The 18,983-nt window shown below is 34.8% G+C and overlaps 2 protein-coding genes and 1 pseudogene across 2 annotated transcripts; all 3 read left to right on the plus strand.

The window, feature by feature from the left end:
* Nucleotides 1-200: 200 nt before the first annotated feature.
* Nucleotides 201-3,462, plus strand: LOC148584093 (short-chain dehydrogenase/reductase 1-like; annotated as a pseudogene).
* A 3,705-nt stretch (nt 3,463-7,167) lies between these two features.
* LOC148584094 (short-chain dehydrogenase/reductase 1-like) lies at nt 7,168-10,134 on the plus strand. The gene is made up of 5 exons (XM_088518929.1): nt 7,168-7,358; nt 7,458-7,701; nt 8,269-8,346; nt 8,428-8,613; nt 9,704-10,134. Exons 1-5 carry the CDS (start codon nt 7,327-7,329, stop codon nt 10,079-10,081), a joined length of 918 nt encoding a protein of 305 aa, XP_088375055.1. The 5' UTR covers nt 7,168-7,326; the 3' UTR covers nt 10,082-10,134.
* Nucleotides 10,135-12,253: 2,119 nt separating this feature from the next.
* On the plus strand, nt 12,254-15,452 carry LOC132163372 (short-chain dehydrogenase/reductase 1). Its single transcript, XM_059573634.2, has 5 exons — nt 12,254-12,339; nt 12,418-12,661; nt 14,215-14,301; nt 14,381-14,566; nt 14,864-15,452. Exons 1-5 carry the CDS (start codon nt 12,305-12,307, stop codon nt 15,239-15,241), a joined length of 930 nt encoding a protein of 309 aa, XP_059429617.2. The 5' UTR covers nt 12,254-12,304; the 3' UTR covers nt 15,242-15,452.
* Nucleotides 15,453-18,983: the final 3,531 nt, after the last annotated feature.

Here is an 18,983-nt window from a genome sequence, read left to right on the forward strand (position 1 = left end):
AAAGGTATCCTCGTTTTCTAGTCGAAATGGCAGGTAAGTGGGAATAAAAGACAGAACCCAAGCCTGACCTGAGGATTTTTTTTAAAAAAAAAATTCATTATACAGTATCTGTTCTTATCAATTTAAGAGCTGAGCAATTTCGTGGAAAATTACTCTGAGCTAAACAGGATCAACATATCTGTTCATCAAAGCATAGCAAAATGGAAAGCAATGGAAAGCATACAGCAGAAAGGTACATCTATTTGTTCTTCAACTGCTGAACTTTTCTGGGAAAAAAGGCACATCTTTTATGTTTTTTGTGCGGGGGGGGGGGGGTGGGTTTCTTTTTGTTTTACAGGTATGCAGTGGTTACGGGAGCAAACAAGGGGATTGGGGTTGAAACTGTGCGGCAACTTGCTTCTCAAGGCGTCACGGTTGTGTTGACAGCTAGAAATGTGAAGAGGGGGATGGAGGCCACATCCAAGCTCCACCACTCCGGTTTGCCAAATGTTGTTTTCCATCAGCTTGATGTTTTGGACCCCGTCAGCATCCACCACTTGGCCAACTTCATCCGGGACAAGTTTGGCAGGCTCGATATCTTGGTAAATTTAAATTTTATATATATATATATATATATATATATATATATATATATATATCAATTTGGAATTTTTATATCAACCCGGCAACTGGGATATTGCTTTTCGTGAAAAGATGAATGTGAATCAGATGCGATGAACTCACAATCGGTTCATTCACCAAAATGATGGGTGATTAATTTTCACGGTGATGGTGATAAGGGATAGTTGATTATTGCGTGTCGAATCCGATGAGATTGGGGGTGTAACACCCCTGCTCTAAGTGGTATGATATTGTTCACTTTGGGCTGGCCAAGTTCCCACAATTTTATTCCAAAAGGAATCATATCATTTAGAGAGAGAATATTCCATATAAACACATCATATTTTTCATACTTAGGCAATGTGAGATGTCACAATCACCCCCTCTTACGACCCAACATCCTCGTTGGCGACCATCATAGGCTTGTGCATGCTCCTCCCATCTCAGGGGAGGCTATGGCTCTGATACCTGTTCTAAGTGGTATGATATTGTCCGCTTTTGGCTAAACTCGCACGGTTTTATTATTGGGTTTACCCCCAAAAGGCTTCATACTATTTAGAGAAAATATTTCATATAAACACATCATCTTTTTCATGCCCAGGCAATGTAGAACATCACAATATTATGACATCCCACAATTCCTAGGCATGAAAAAGATGATGTGTTTATATGAAATATTCTCTCTCCAAATGGTATCAGAGTCACCTAGTAATGCTAAGTCATGTGATACTGGAGCACTGCATGACGTGGCCCTCGCGAATTTAAGAGGTGGAGTTTGTAACACTTAGGTCTCATATTAGGAAGATGAGAAGAAGCTCACATAGAGTGGGTGGCTTATAAAAATAGTTATCATTGCTAAGTCCCACATTACCTAGTTTTTAGGTGAAATTGAGCTTTATAATAAATTTTAGGAAAGCTCTAAATTGACTAATCCTTTTGGGGTTTCTCTAAGTCGTTACAGGGGGAGTTTTTTAATTGGAATGCATTGATAATTTGACTTGTGCAGGTTAATAATGCTGGAGCTAGTGGACTCTTAGTTGATGAGGAAGGCCTAATTAAGGGCATTAAACATAGATCCCACGTGCTGGGTAAGTTCATAAAATTAATGCACTAAATTATTGATGCCTTTGTTGAGACGCGCACCCAATACCTATCTACAATTGATTCAGCTCTCAGGGGAGGCTTTTAGTTTGGTTCAAGGAGTGATTAAACAGACTTATGAGAATGCAGAAGAATGCTTGAATATTAATTACTATGGTGTGAAAAGAGTCACTGAGGCTCTCCTCCCACTATTACAGCTTTCCCCTGCAGGAGCAAGGATTGTGAATGTGTCTTCTCTCAGAAGTGAGCTAAAGGTAGAAGCCACTCTTCCTCTACCTACTTATTATTTGTCCCTTTACAAAATGCCATAAGGTTTGCTGCATTTACCCATTTATGCATATATATGTGGGTAACCAGAACAATGGCTTCTTGGCCACCAAAAGACAACAAAATGGTAATGACATTTCTGTAGTCTTTCTATTTGCCCCGTCTCTTTTATCTCTGCTGTCTTCCCTGTTCTGTCATAGTCCTGTCTTACAAGAAATGTAAAATCTTGAAAAGGTCAAAATGATGGTGTAAGTTCATCTTTTATACTGTTCTAGCATGAGCATGCTATGAGATGAATGTGATACAGGACAAAAGGAATTTGGGAGAAAAGAGCAAAGAAAGTGGGAAAGAAAGAATGGATTGAGTCACACAATCCAAAGAGAAAGGGGAATTTGGTGGAGTCTAACTACTAGAAGATGAGAGAAGAGGAGTCACCTTAAAAGAAAATATATGTTTATTTATCAATTCTAATCCATCTACGTACAAGTACAAAATAACAGTTAAATAGACACTGACAAAAACCGTAACCCTAATTTGCCTCACTATAGGCCAAGCTCATTATTGAATTACAAAATAATACTAAATCTTAAAATATAAAATTAAATACTAATAACCTAATTAATTAATAAAACCTAAATAAAACTAAGGACTCAATTTATTTATTTCTCCTTTTGCATCAGAGTAAGCCATAGAATACTGGCCTGTACTTAAATTTACCTCAGGCATAAATATAGGAGGAAATCATTTTCATTCAAGTTAGAGAATTACAGAATTTGATACAAACAACAAGGCATGTGGCATGTAATACTTGATTCACACGCCATGTATTATCATCTACTATGAACACGGTTCTTTCTTTTTCCTTTTTTATTTTTGCTAGCCATATATTGGCCGATTGATTTCTTTCCCCTGTTGGTGCTAGCCGTTTGGTTGATTGATTGCTTTTCCTTTGTTGGTGTTATCCATTGATTGGGTTATTTGATTGCTCATTAGGCTCACTGCTAATCACTGCTTAGGAGAGAAACACATTTTATCAATTATTTCTTTCAAATCCTTGCACCAAGCAGATTATGTCACATAAGATTGTCTAACAGAAGAAACATTTTACGCGCGCAGAGGATTCCAAGTGAGCATATAAGGAAAGAATTAAGCGACATAGAGACTCTAACCGAAGAGAAAGTGGATGCGGTTGTAAGAAGATTTCTGCATGACTTAAAAGAAAATGCTCTTGAAATCAATGGATGGACGTTAATGTTGCCTGCTTATAGCATCTCCAAGCAGACCCTGAATGCTTACACTAGAGTTCTTGCCAAGAAGTACCCTAACATGTGTATCAACTGCGTTCATCCTGGCTATGTCAAGACGGATATGAATTTGAACATAGGAATAATGAGTTTAGAAGAGGAGGCTAGAGGCTCTGTCATGCTCTCTCTTTTACCTGATGGAGGCCCTACAGGATGCTACTTTGATTGTACTGAAGTGGCTGAGTTTTGATTTTGTCGTTTCTCAATTACAGCATGTCGAGGGTTTTGTCAGTGAGTTTATTGAAGTGTTTTCTTTTTTGGTACTCCTATAAAAACAAATTATGATTGATGAATAAACAAATGTACGTGTTGTTTGAGGTGCGACTCCACTTCTCTTCAGTGGTGAGACTCTACCAAGGTGAGCCAGACTCTTTTGTTATTTCAGTGAGACTATAAATTAAAAGAAGATTCAACTTTAGGGAAAAATACAAAATTAGACTATTTAGTTTTCCTGATTTGCAATTAACTTCATGTAGTTGTACAATGAACTCAAAGGTTCTTGAGATATGCCAAAAAAATAATTTAGCCCTACAGTCAAATTTTGTTCACTGACTTAACAAATTTTGATAGCGTGAAACGTTAAAGCCAATAAAATTGTGATACTTGTCTTATTTAATTTAGTCTTACAACTAACGGAATCTGTTAAATTAGTGAACGAAATTTGACTGTAGAGCCTAAATTATTTTTTTAGTATACCTCATTGATAGTTGAGTTCATTTTAATTTTACATGGAGCTAATTGTAAATTAGGTAAATCACAAGGACTAATTTTACATTTTTTTCCTTAACTTTATTTTTTATTGTTCTTGATCCGTACTGCGTCACTACCTCGTTATGCTTCAAAGTTTTTTAGATCTCGGATAACAACTAGCTATTTGTTTCTTTCAACAAACTTGGGAAGAGAAAAATAAATTTAGAAAAAATTGTTGGAAAATCAGGTCTCGTGGTTTGGTTTTTTTATAGATTCAATCCCTTATTATTTAAATTTTATAAAAAATATTTGTGTGGTTTGTTTCTATATAAAAATGGTCATTTTGTTAGCATTTGTAACATGAGCAATGCTACGCTTTACACTCATTTATATCGGTTGGTACTGCGTGTTGACTTCTCACATTAGCCACTTTAAAAAATAAAAAGTGTTAGTAACTTAAAAAATGCAATATTAGGAGGTGTAAAATGAGTGTGAAGAGTAACATTACTCAATTTACTCTTGTAACAGAAGTTAACGCCACATGACCAAATAAAAATATATAAGTAATGATATATCAACATGTGGTAATCTAACATAAATTATAAATCTATATTAAATAAAATAAAATTTAAATTTAAAATTAGAATATTTCTCATTGCAATAGCGTGCATCTGCATAACATCCAAGTGCGTTAACCACATCTCTGGCTAAAGCCTAAAACTAATCTATTCAAAGACACTACAATGTATTTTGTAAATGTTCTCTTCAAATTTAGTTTCCATCATTACGATGATAATTTGAATTTTTTTTTATTAAGCATCTAAATTTGCACCGTTCATTTATAATTTTATTAGAGTTCAATACTAATTACGTACAGTTATATATTTCATACAATTAATATATATATATATATATATATATATATATATATATATATATATATAATTTAAAAGGGCAATAATATATATAAAAGCTTACATAGATATTTTTATTATTTAATAATAAATTTAAAAATAAATCAGTGTAAAAAATTTAATTACATACTTGAAACTTAGCAAGAAAGAAAAATTATCAGAAAAATGACTGATTTTTTGCTTTGTTCTAAGCAATTTTTTTATTTTTTTATTTTTGAACTTTACACATCTTAATTGTTAAACTGCTTGAAGAAGAGAAATTTGAAACGAGGGTTCTAGTCAGCTTAGGAATCGCAACTTTAAGAGATTGGTTGAAATTACGATTTTAATAAGTGCAATTTTGAGATTGGTTGAAATTACGATTTTAATAAGTGCAATTTTCAAAATTGCACTTTTTAAATCGAAAAGGCTTTTGGTAAAACATGTTAACAATTAGGGTTAAATACCTCATACCCCCTTAGGGTTTGCCAACTTTTTTTTTTTTTTCTCTGGGGTTTCATTTTTATCACAGGACCCCCCTGGAGTTTTGATAAATGACCAATTTAGTCCATCCGTTAGTTGACCGTTAAGACTGACACGTGAACCAATCAGATGTTAACATGTGGCATCTATTTATTTTTTTACATTTAAAAAAAAAAAAAAAAAAAGGAAAAACCTGGGGGTGGCTGGCCATTTGGGGGTGGCCTTGGGCTCCAACGGGGTGGCTGAAACCACCCCCAGTACCCACTGGGGGTGGCCAAGCCACCCCATGGAGCCTTGGGGGTGGCCGAAACCACCCCCAACCCCCTTGGAGCCCAAGGGGGTGGCCGAGCCACCCCCTGGGCTCGGCCACCCCCATCCGGCCAGATGGCCACCCCCAAATGGCCAAGGGGGTGGCTCGGCCACCTCCAGTTTTTTCCTTTTATTTTATTTTATTTTTATTTTTTTAAAAAAAAATACTTATTTTTTTAATTTTAAAAAAAAATTAAATAGGTGTCACGTGTCAACATCTAATTGGTTCAAGTGTCAGTCTTAACGGTCAACTAACGGATGGACTAAATTGGTCCTTTATCAAAACTCCAGGGGGGTTCTGTGATAAAAATGAAACTTCAGGGGAAAAAAATAAAGTTGGTAAACCCTAGGGGGTTTGAGGTATTTAACCCTAAAAATTACTTTTTTTATCAAATATTTGTTATACAAAATCATGATTTTGATTTAAATTTAAAATATTTTCCAAGAAATAAATTTTGAAAAAAATGTTTTCCGCTTAAGTAGGCCTATAAAATCTTTCCAAATGATGCCATATGTGGCAACTATTTTTTCCCAATGATGCGAGGTGCATCTCATTTTCTCTCTTTCTTGTTTTTTCCATGCAGCTTCGAGTCCTTCGACCACTTGAATCGTCTGCATCATTCTCTCTCTCTCTCTCTCTCTTGGTTAAGCATCTACTGGGTTTGGCGCTCCTCTCAAGAAAACATCAATCTGAATCAGTTTTTCTTTTTTGAAAAAACATAATTTTTTAATTTTTTTAATTTTTTTTTAAATATATTCTTAAAAAAATTAATTATAAAACATATGACAACATTTAATTGGTGCTGACGTTGCGTTTTATTAAGTTTTGGACGAAATTTTAACGGAGGTATCATCTCCATCTTTATGAAAACCTCTCATGCAATAAAAATGAAACACTAAAAAATAAAAAAATAAAGAGTTTAAACCCAATGAGACAAAAAAATATTCAACCTTTAATAATTTAAGTAATGCATTAACAAAATTGTCCAATATATATATATAACGGGTAAAACAAAAGAGCACGCGGCGTGCTTGTAAAAATTTTTTTTTTAAAAAAAAAAAAAAAAAAATTTGCACGGGCATGCTGTGAATCAGTGCTCCCCGTCTTCTACTCGAAGGGTAAAGATAAACAGCACGCGGCGTGCAAAAATTTTTTTTTAAAAAAAAAAAAAAAAAAAAAATTTTGCACGGGCATGCTACGCACGCCGCGTGCAGTGAATCACTGCTCCTACTCGAAATGACAGGTAAGTGGGAATAAAAAACAGGAGACGTGATTCAGCGCACGCGGCGTGCGTGGCACGCCCACCACGCCAAATTGAAAAAAAAAATTTTGCACGCGGCGTGTCTGTTTTACATTACCCAAAAAACAGAGGTAATGTAATATGCACGCCGCGTGCAAAACATTTTTTTTTAACAAAAAAAAAAAAAAAAAATTTTGCACTGTCGTGCGTGGGTGTGCCACGCACGACGCGTGCTGCCAATCATGTCTCAAAAAACAGAACCCATCCTCGGACCTGAGGATTGCTGCCAATCATGTCTCAAAAAACAGAACCCACCCTCGGACCTGAGGATTTTTTTATTATTTTTTAATTAAACGGTATCTGTTGACCTGAGCAATTTGGAGGAAGATTACTGAGAGCTAAACAGATCAACATATCTGTTCATCAAAGTATAGCAAAATGGAAAGCAATGGAAATCATACACCAGAAAGGTACATATATTTGTTCTTCAACAACTGCTCAACTTTTTCTGGGAAAAAAAAGGCACATCTTTTATGTTTTTTGTGCCCATTTGTGGGGATTTCTTACAGGTATGCAGTGGTTACGGGAGCAAACAAGGGGATTGGGCTTGAAACTGTGCGGCAACTTGCTTCCCAAGGCATAATGGTTGTGCTGACGGCTAGAGATGTGAAGAGGGGGATGGAGGCCACATCGAAGCTCCACCACTCTGGTTTGCCGAATGTTGTTTTCCATCAGCTTGATGTTTTGGATTCCGTCAGCATCCACAACTTGGCCAACTTCATCCGGGACAAATTTGGGAGGCTCGATATCTTGGTAAGAGTTAAATTCTATCAATTTGGAATTTTTATATCAACCTGGCAACTGGGATTTTACTGAAATCTCTTCTAGGATTTTACTGATAGGGGAGTGTTGATTATTGCATGACAGATCTGAGTCGTGTTTCAGATATAGGTATAAGATAATGGTTAATCTTAACCCATTATATTTAATTAATAGAAATGCTAGTGGTTAATAAGTTTATCATATTTTGCACATATTCACTGACAAATTCAATAGATCAACCATTAGATTTGTGGGATCCATCATTAACTTATGTAGGGTTCACATAAGTTTACAAATATAATGATTTATCTATTTGAAAAAAAATATTGATCCCTAATATTTCTCTTTAAATAAACTGGTCAGATCCCCTGACATTAATTCGCTAATTTGATGTTGAGTTCGTAGGTCATATAAAAAGTTGTTGAGAACGTCTTGAGGTATGAATGTAAAACCATATAGTGATGGGGCAATTTTACAATGTCGAGTAGTGATGAGATTGGGGTTTTTTTTTTTTGTTTTTTTTTCAGTTGGAGTGCATTGATAATTTGACTTGTGCAGGTTAATAATGCTGGAGCTAGTGGACTCTTAGTTGATGAGGAAGGCCTAAGGGCATTAAACATAGATCCCACATGCTGGGTAAGTTCATAAAATTAATGCACTAAATTATTGATGCCTTTGTTGAGACGGGCACCCAATAACTATCTACAATTGATTCAGCTCTCAGGGGAGGCTTTCAGTTTGGTTCAAGGAGTGATTAAACAGACTTATGAGAAGGCAGAAGAATGCTTGAATATTAATTACTATGGTGTGAAAAAAGTCACGGAGGCTCTCCTCCCACTATTACAGCTTTCCCCTGCAGGCGCAAGGATTGTGAATGTGTCTTCTCTCAGAAGTGAGCTCAAGGTAAAAGCCACTCTTCCTCAAACTACTTATTATTTATCCCTTTACAAAGTGTCATAAGGTTTGCTGCATTTACCCATTTGTGCATAATATATGTTGGTAACCAGAACTATGGCTTCTTGGCCACCAAAAGACAACAAAATGATAATGACATTTCTGTAGTCTTTCTATTTGCCCTGTCTTTTTTTATCTCAGCTCTGTCTTCCCTGTTCTGTCATTGTCTTATGTTACAAGAAAAGTAAAATCTTGAAAAGGTCAAAATGATGGTGTAAGTTCATCTTCTATATTGTTCTAGCATGAGCTTGCTATGAGATGAATGTGATGCAGGACAAAAGGAATTTGGGAGAAAAGAACAGAGAAAGTGGAAAAGAAAGAATGGATTGAGTCACACATTCCAAAGAGAAGGGAAATTGGTAGTATCACTGCCAGAAGAAGAACACTTAGATAGACACTGACAAAAACCATGACCCCTTAATTTGCCTGGTTTTGGGCCAAACTCATTATTGAATTATAAAATAACACTAAATCTTAAAATATACAATTAAATACTAATAACCTAATTAAGTAATAAAACCTAAATAAAACTAAGGACTTAATTTATTTATTTCTCTTTTTGCATCAGAATGAGCACCAAAATACCGGCCTATACTTAAATTTACCTCGGGCATAAATATAGGAGGAAATCATTTTCATTCAAGTTAGAGAATTACTGAATTTGATACAAACAAGGAGGCGTGTATTACTAGGCATGTGGCATGTAATACTTGATTCACACACCAAGTATTATCATCTACTATGAACACAATGATAGCTGAGGGTTCTTTCTTTTTCCTTGTTGAATTTTGCTAGCCATTGGCTGATTGATTTCTTTCCCTTGTTGGTGCTAGCCGTTTGGGTGATTGATTGCTTTTCCTTTGTTGGTGTCATCCATTGCTTGGGTTAGTTGTTTCCCTTTGAGTTTGATTGCTCATTAGGCTCACTATTAATCATTGCTTAGGAGAGAAACACATTTTATCAATTATTTCTTTCAAATCCTTTCACCAAGCAGAATATGTCACATAAGATTGTCTAACAGAAGCATCATTTTACGCAGAGAATTCCAAGTGAGCATATAAGAAAAGAATTAGGCGACATCGAGACTCTAACCGAAGAGAAAGTGGATGCAGTTGTAAGAAGATTTCTGCATGACTTAAAAGAAAATGCTCTTGAAATCAATGGATGGACGTTGATGTTGCCTGCTTATAGCATCTCCAAGCAGACCCTCAATGCCTACACTAGAGTTCTTGCTAAGAAGTACCCTAACATGTGTATCAACTGCGTTCATCCCGGCTATGTCAAGACGGATATCAATTGGAACACTGGAATAATGAGTTTAGAAGAGGGGGCTAGAGGCTCTGTCATGCTCTCTCTTTTACCTGATGGAGGCCCTACAGGACGCTACTTTGATCGTACTGAAGTGGCTGAGTTTTGACTTCGTCGTTTCTCAATTGCAGCATATCAAGTGTTTTGTCAGTGGGTTTTTTTTTTTTTTTTGTTGGTTTTAATGGTACTCCAATAAAAACAGATTATAATTGATGAATAAACAAATATTTTGTTTGATGTGTGACTCCTCTTCTCTCCCGTGGTGAGACTCTACCAAGGCGAGCCACACTTATTTCGCATTGATTGGTACTGCATGTTTATTTCTCCTGTCAGCCACTTTAAAAAATACAAAAAGTATTAGTGTGAAGACTGAAGAGTAGCATTACTCTTGTAACTCAGAAGTTAATGCCACATGACCAAATAAATACATAAGAACTACTGATATATCAACATGTGGTAATCTAACATAAATTATAAATCTATATTAAATAAAAAAAAGAAAACTAAATAAAACTTAAATTTAAAATTAGAATATTTCTTGCTAACATCCAAGTGCGTTAACCACATCTCTATCTCATATTTTGGACAACAATTCAAGACTACAATGTATTTTGTAAATATGCTATTCAAATTTAGTTTCCATAATTTGGATGATAATCTGAATTTTTTTTTTCTTAAGAATCTAAATTTGCCTCGTTCATTTATAATTTAATTAGAGCTCAATAGAATCATTAATTGTTGTTCTCCATAAGAATTAGTAACTCCATATATATATATATATAAAAGAGCAATAATATATATATATATATATATATATATATATATATATATATAAAAGCTTACATAATGTAAAAATTTAATTACATAAAAGTTAGCTTGAAAGAAAATTTGTCAACAAATGACTGACTTTTTGCTTTCTTCTAAGCGATCTTTTCACTTGACGCCTAGTAGAGCATTTTCAATGGAGGAGTCAAATTTTTATGTAAAATGACTCTTCAAAACTCACTTTATGTAGTTTAGCTAATGAATTTTTAAATGCATCCAACATTCGATTAGTTATATTTTTATCTATATTATTTAAATATTATTTTTAATTTTTTTTTTAAAAACGATTGTATTTTTTCTAAATATCTTATTTTTCAACTTTTGGGAAAAAAGATATGTGGAGAGAGAAATAGAATGAGAAAATTTTGGAAAAAGAGCGATGCGAAAGAGAAATAGCATGAGAAAATTTTGGGAAAAGAAAAAACAGGTGAGATAAACAAAAAAAAAAAAAAATTAAATTGCTCCTTAGAAAAGTGTCGCTACATGTAGCATTTTTTTTTTTTTTTTTTTGGATAATCTAATAAAATATTCATTTTTTTTTTTTTTTTTTTGCTAATCCAATGTGGAAGGTTTTTTTACAAATTTAATTAACCATTTTAGATAAAAGTACTATTTGACTCCTCCATTAAAAATGCTTTTAATTGTTAAACTGCGTGAAAAAAGAGAAATTTGAATGGAGGGTTTTGGTCAGCACTTGGAATTGCGACTTTGAAATACGCAAGCCAGCAACTAAAGTTTAAAAGACTAAGGTTTAAAAGTCAGCCAAAAAAAAAAAAAAATTCACATCTTTAAAAGACTAAGGGGGTGTTTGGCAAACCCCTTTGCACTGTTTACCTTCCACGGTACTGTAGCACTTTAAGTGATTGAGCCGAAGACAGTCTGAAGAAAAGACTGCTGCACGCTGACAGTGGTTGGGTTTATTACCAACATTTCCTATTTTACCCCTTATCATTGTAACAATGCCTATTTTATCCCTTCAAAACACCCTTTAGTTCATTTGTTTTCTATTGTGCTATATGGGCATTTTTGTCTTTTAAGACAATTGGGTTCTTCCACACGCCAGTGGCTGCAGGTAGGCAATAGCATGATAGTCAAACAAAGAACAGTGCCCTGAGTCTTGGGGTGTGTGCTGGGGTTTGCCAAACAAACCCTAACTCAAGAAAAAGCAGTTAATGACCCAACGGTCAAGAAAAAGAAGTTAATTAGTGACCAAACGGTCATATTGTTGAATTTTTTTTTTTTTTTTTTGTAAGTCATATGACTCATATTGTTGAAATTGAATTGGCTTCTCTTATGACCAAATGCTCATAACGTCTATTGTGACCAGCGACTATAAACACCAATAAGAGTTTTGTCATAACGTCTATTGGAAAAGTAAAGAGTTGTCATTTTTGACCAACGACTATAAACACCAATTAGGAAGAAAGAATGATTTTAGCAGTCAAAACTCAATGTCCAATAAATGAACAATTAAAGTACAACAATCTGTTCATCAAGGCATTGCAAAATGGGAAGCAATGGAAAGCATACAGGAGCAGAAAGGTACATACTTTTATTTCTTCTTCAATTTCTTTCATTTACAGGGAAAAAAATGCACATCTTTTCTATGTTTTTACACAGGTATGCAGTGGTTACGGGAGCAAACAAGGGGATTGGGCTTGAAACTGTGCGGCAACTTGCTTCTCAAGGCATTACGGTTGTGTTGACGGCTAGAAATGTGAAGAAGGGGATGGAGGCCACATCCAAGCTCCACCACTCCGGTTTGCCAAATGTTGTTTTCCATCAACTTGATGTTTTGGACCCCGTCAGCATCCACCACTTGGCCAACTTCACTCGGGACAAGTTTGGCAGGCTCGATATCTTGGTAAGTGTTAAAGTATTGATTAAACGATTAAATTTACCTATTTCTATCGGTTTAAGCATTTAGAAAAAGTAGTGATGTAACAGTAATGATTAAGTTATATCAATTTGGAATTTTTATATCAACCATGTACAAACAAATTCTCGTGGGAAACTCGGATTTTACTAAAAAGAAATGTTAAGGGTACTAAATTTTTTACCAAGCGATGAGTACATGTACCAACATGATGTGAAACTTGTTTATTGGTACCCGTAACATTTATCTTTGTTAATTATTTTGATAATTTACAATGAATAAGCTCCACATCCTTTTAGTACCCATCTATTGGTAAAAGATTTAGTGCTCTTAGCATTTCTTTTTACTGAAATTGGTTTTGGGGTTTTACTTATTGTGAAAAGATGTATGTAAATCATATGCGATAACCTCATAATTAGTTCATTCACACCAAAAAGATGGGTGATGAATTTTCATGATAATGATGACAACCGATAAGGGAGTGTGTGAATCAATACTCTTTCAAAGATCGTTCAGTATGTTGTTTAAGTTGAATACATATTGTCTTTTGTGCGTGGCGCTATTTTTGAGTCGCGTTGAGACATACATATAAGATAATAAGTCAATTTTAACTTAATATATTTAATTAAAGAAGTCAGATCCTTCTATTATCATATGTTAATTTCGTATTAGATTTTTGGGTCATGTCAAAAATTGTTAGTCCTCATGTTGTGTCGGATTTGTGATGTATTGAGGTATAAATATAAAACCATATAGTTGTTGGGTAGTCCTTCTCATGTGGAGATCGACCCACAAGTCCTTTTAAATAGACACATTCCGTGTCTTTTAAAAGGGCAACAAATGAAAGAAAAAAATTGAAGAGAAAGAGAGAGCAGTGGAGGTGCAACACGTAGAGAGAGAAAAAGAAAAAGAAAAAGAAAATGGTTTTTGACTAATCACTTCGGTAAGAGATTGGAGGATTGTTTGTGGTCCAATTTGATGCAATTTTAGTATGTTGTTTCTGATGATGAGAGCTACGTATTGAGTGGTGTCGATCATTGGATTTCTTCTCCAGTTTCGTGGTTGCTCATACCCACATGGAGAAATCTTTCTTTGTTTTTATTGAAATACACTTTTTTGAGTGATGAATTTATATTTAATCCAAGAATGCATGTATTCTTGATGTGCTGGTAACCTCTAGATATTTCTCTAGAGAAGATATTGTAAACTCATTATCATTTATAGTGGAAGATTTAACTGTACTAGGTCTCGTGGTTTCTCCCTTTGCATTAGAGGATTTTTGACGTAAAAATCTTGGTGTCTTGCTTGTAGGTTGTTTGATTATTTTCAAAGCATTGTGGGTGGGTTTATTTTTAGTACTAGTGTGACTATTTAATTTGCACAAAGAATGGTAAATTAATTTTCTTATGTGTTTGAAATTGGTGTTCACCCCTAACAATAGTACTGGTGTAATCGAGTGGTGCTCATCTAGTGTTCCAAATTGATCAAACTTTTCTCTTGTTTAGTTCAATTGGAGTCCATTGATCATTTGACTTGTGCAGGTTAATAATGCTGGAGATAGTGGACTTGTAGTTGATGTGGTTGATGTGGAAGGCCTAAGGGTCTTAAACATAGATCCCACATCCTGGGTAAGCTCATAAAATTAATACAGGAAATTATTGATGCCTTTGTTAAGACCAACACCCAATAACTATCTCCTTGATTCAGCTCTCAGGTGAGGCTCTCGGTTTGGTTCAAGGAGTGATTAAACAAACTTATGACAAGGCAGAAGAATGCTTGAATACTAATTACTTTGGTGTGAAAAGAGTCACAGAGGCTCTCCTCCCACTATTGCAGCTTTCCCCAGCAGGAGCAAGGATTGTGAATGTGTCTTCTCTCAGAAGTGAGCTCAAGGTAAAAGCCACTCTTCCTCAAACTACTTATTATTTATCCCTTTACAAAATGTCATAAGGCCAGGCTTGCTGCATATACCCATTTGTGTTGTGGTATATATGTTAATTTAACATGGTATTATAGCAGAGGTATAGAGTTCGAATCTTGTCATCTTCATTTACCTCTAATTTGAATTAAATATTTAAATGAGTAGATTCACATCTTCTTAATTATAAGCTCCTCAAAATTTTAGAATAAGTGATGATTTAACATCAACAATCCTTGAAGAGAAGCACATTTTATCAATTATTTATGCAGAGGATTCCCGGTGAGCATATAAGAAAAGAACTAAGCGACATAGAGACTCTAACCGAAGAGAAAGTGGATGCGGTTGTAAGAAGATTTCTGCATGACTTAAAAGAAAATGCTCTTGAAATCAATGGATGGACTTTGATGCTGCCTGCTTATAGCATCTCCAAGCAGACCCTCAATGCCTACACTAGAGTTCTTGCCAAGAAGTATCCTAATATGTGTATCAACTGTGTTCATCCTGGCTTTGTCAAGACAGATATGAATTGGAACACAGGAATAATGAATTTAGAAGAGGGGGCTAGAGGCCCTGTCATGCTATCTCTTTTACCTCATGAAGGCCCTACAGGATGCTACTTCGATCGTACTGCAGTGGCCGAGTTTTGATTTCGCCGTTTTCCGCTTGTAGCATATGCTGAGTAATGCTATATGTAGGACTTTTATTTCTTTTTTATCTCTAAATGTGACTTGACTTTTAAAATCATTATCTGATGATAATTTTAAATGCCATATCTTTAGAGATAAATGTTTTACATATAACATTACTCATAAACTAAAACTTTATGTTTCATAAGTTTTGAGATTTTGGACAACAATAGCTTTTTGTTTTTTGAAGAATTAATAATCACTATTTCATAAATCATTTGATCAAAAAACGATCAAACCGATAGAGAATTTTTTTTTTTTTTTTTTTTTTTTTTTTTCTTCAGTCAACAAACATGGGAAGGCAAACATAAATTTAGAAAAACATGCTGCAAAATCAGACCATGTGTGTTGCATTTTAATAGAATAAATCCCCTGTTATTAGAATAGATTCTTGTGGTTTGTTTCTAAATAAAAATGGTCATTTCGTTAGCTGTACTATACAATATACATACATCAAACAAGCTTTTGTACTCTACATACACATATTTTACATTGAAACTTTAGGTTTTTTTAATGTTTGTTAGAGCACTAGCACATATGCCATTCATTTTCCTATGTTTAGGGAGAATTTAAAAAAAACTAGAAAAATCTACTCACATCAGATTCCCTATATTTAACTAACCATCAAAGGTTGTTACAGTGTTTCTCAATGTGTAAGGAACTAAGAGCATTTCCAACAGCTTCCTCGTCATTTTTCCTAAGTTTAGAAAACCAAACTACTTTTTGTCTCCCTATTCAAATACACTCAACAATAGCTTCTCTTTATAGTTCCCTATAACATTAAAATATTATTTGTTTTACTTTTGTTTTGTTTTTATATTGGGAAAAATATAAAAAAGCCCCCCAAACTACCAGCCGTTTTCGATTTAGCCCCATGATGTTCCAAAAGTCATAAAGTAGCCCCCCAAACTACCAATCAGTTGCAATTTGGCCACTCCGTTAGTCAACACCGTCAAATTGGATGGAAAATGCAAAACGACGTCGTTTTGGAAGGTTAAGTTACTAAAATGCCCTTTTGAGAAAGAAAAAAATCAATTTAGAAAAGCCCCAAAACGACACCATTTTTGAGAAAAAAATTAATTAATTAATTAAAAAAATGGTGGTTCAATGGAGATAGAAGTGCCGACGGCCTTGAGGCGAGACCTGTAGAGGGTCGGCGAACTTGAGTTGGGGTTGCGAGGCTAGGGTGACTTTGATTCAGATCTCCATAAACCTTGATTCCTAGCGATCTGTGTCGAAAATCAGACACACCCAATTGAGACAAAGGTTTTCAGACCTTTTTTATGAACGTTTGACCTCAGCATTACACGATTCTAATCCCAGCAAAAAACACACACAGAGAGAAAGAGAACAGTACAATTCCGAGTCTCACAAGAAAGAGAGAGGAACTTCAACTTTTTTTTTCTTTTTCTTCGTACAATCAATGGCGTCTCAAAAAAGAAAAAATCGAACCCATTAATCTTACACTTGAAGAAAACCTCGCAAAGATCGACGGCCAGGCGAAAAGAACCAGTTGCGACCCAAAAACCTACAACCTGTCAAAGCTATAGAATAGATCTCCTCAACAAAAATGGAGTCAACTAGCTCTATAGATTTTCCCTGCCCAAAAAAACAAAATATTCACAGGAAACTGAAACCTGCGATTTTTCCCAAGAACGTGTCGAGAAAATCGATGTGAAAATCAAAATCCAAAGAAACAAATTTGAAAGTGCGAAAATCTCTCTCTCTCTCTCTCTCTCTCCTTCATCTTGTTTTGGAAAACTTGAGGAAGCTAGTTCGGGTTGCGAGGCGAGGCCGGTGCTCGCGGGGTGCTGGTTCGCCGGAGAGGCGAGGTGAGGCCGGAGCTCGCGGGGTGCAGTTTTTTAATTAATTTTTTAATTTTTTTTTTCTCAAAACCACGTCGTTTTGTGGGCATTTTTTTAATTGATTTTTTTTTTCAAAATGGCATTTTAGTAACTTAACCTTCCAAAACGACGTCGTTTTGCATTTTCCATCCAATTTGACGGTGTTGACTAACAGAGTGGCCAAATTGCAACTGATTGGTAGTTTGGGGGGCTACTTTATGACTTTTGGAACATCATGGGGCTAAATCGAAAACGGCTGGTAGTATGGGAGGCTTTTTTATATTTTTCCCTTTTATATTCATTTATTTTGCATATGAAAGTGTGAGAGGAGAGATAATGTTATTTTATGATTATAATAAATTATGTGGATTGCAACAGTTAGCAATCCTAATGTATAGGGAAGCTCTTGTAGGTGAGTTTTTGTAATTTTTTTTTTATATTTTCCCTATGTGTAGGGAAGGGAAGCAACTTTAAGGTTCCTTCTATATTATTTTAATATAAACATTTCTCTTTTTTCTCTCATCTTTCATCTTTTTGTTTTTTAATTAGAGATTGTGTTGAAATTTTGTGAAAATAGTTAGGGTAAATATGGAACTTGTATTTTGTAAAGAAATAATATTTTAATGGTATAAAGAAAGGTAATAAAAGGTATTGTGAAATATATTTTCATAAAGAAGCAAAACGTAGTTTTGTTCCCTAAACTTAGAAAAAATCGAATGGAAGTTGCTGCTAGTACTCGCATAATAAATAATCAAGCAAGCGTTTTGGTCGGGCAAGCTTTCACCAAAAAAAAAAAAAAAAATCACAACTTTTACTAAAGTTTTGAAGTAATCAAGTAAATAAAAAAATAAAAAAATCTTCCTCAACCAGGCCGTTTTTTAAAAAGTTAATAAAGTTTAGGGGTAATTACCTTTTGTCCTCTTGAACTATAGTGCATTGACACCTTTTTTTTTTATGAACTACCAACTACAACACCTGGCCCCATCAAACTATAATTTTATGACGAAAAGTCTCTTTCCGTCAATCAAAGGGGTTAAAATTAATGGTCAATGGTGATGTGCAAGTCATGTGCCATTTTAAATTTTTTTCTTCCACTTTTGCTCTCACTTCATTTTATTTACTTTTACAAATAAAAAAAAATCAAAATAATTAAAAAATTAAGAAAATCGCAACCCAAGTTTCGTCCTCTTCTCTTCCTCCTCAATCGCAAATCGCAACCCAGCAAACAAGAAATGCAAGAATCCAAGCAAACAAGGAACCCATACAGATTGGTTCCTTCAAATACATGAATGACCCTTTCTTCTATCACTAATTACTAAATATATGCAAATGTTTTCATCTCGATTTGGTTCTGTTGTTTGGATTTGGATTTGGGTGGTTGAGTTTTGGAGTTGGAGATTTGGAAGGGGGTTGTGAAACGGGTTCGTCGGCTTTGGGTGGTTGAGTTTCGGAGTGTGATTGCTTGGGAGATTAAGGACTAGTTAGTTGTCTCCATAACTCATATGGATTGGTGTTTGGGTTGAAGTGCAGCGAAAGAGAAGCGCAAAGTGGAAGAAAGCTTTGGTGGAGTAAAGGGGGTCTCTGGTTCTTGGGCAGGGGAAGCCATTGATGGGGTCTTGGAGGTCTGATTTTTTTTTTTTTTTTTTTTTTCGCCCTTGGGGGTGGCTTCGGCCAACCCAGGCCACCCCCAAAGCCATATCAAAAAATAATAACAATAATAATAATATTATATTATTTTAATTTTTATTTATTTTAAAAATATTAAATAATATTTTATTAATTTTTTAGAAGTGAGATACCTGGCATTTTGATGGCCCTAAGATGGAGGGTATAAGCGTCATTTTACACATGAAGATATT

Source organism: Corylus avellana, chromosome 8 (assembly GCF_965113065.1).
Source record: "Corylus avellana chromosome 8, dhCorAvel1.hap1.2, whole genome shotgun sequence".
NCBI classification, from domain to species: domain Eukaryota; kingdom Viridiplantae; phylum Streptophyta; class Magnoliopsida; order Fagales; family Betulaceae; genus Corylus; species Corylus avellana.

Coding starts and splice junctions, on each gene's coding strand:
- LOC148584094 (XM_088518929.1), top strand. CDS start 7,327: ATGGAAAGCAATGGAAATCATACACCAGAAAG. Junction 8,347..8,427: donor ACATAGATCCCACATGCTGG/GTAAGTTCATAA, acceptor CAATTGATTCAG/CTCTCAGGGGAGGCTTTCAG. Junction 8,614..9,703: donor CTCTCAGAAGTGAGCTCAAG/GTAAAAGCCACT, acceptor CATTTTACGCAG/AGAATTCCAAGTGAGCATAT.
- LOC132163372 (XM_059573634.2), top strand. CDS start 12,305: ATGGGAAGCAATGGAAAGCATACAGGAGCAGAAAG. Junction 12,662..14,214: donor TTGGCAGGCTCGATATCTTG/GTAAGTGTTAAA, acceptor TGACTTGTGCAG/GTTAATAATGCTGGAGATAG. Junction 14,302..14,380: donor ACATAGATCCCACATCCTGG/GTAAGCTCATAA, acceptor TCCTTGATTCAG/CTCTCAGGTGAGGCTCTCGG.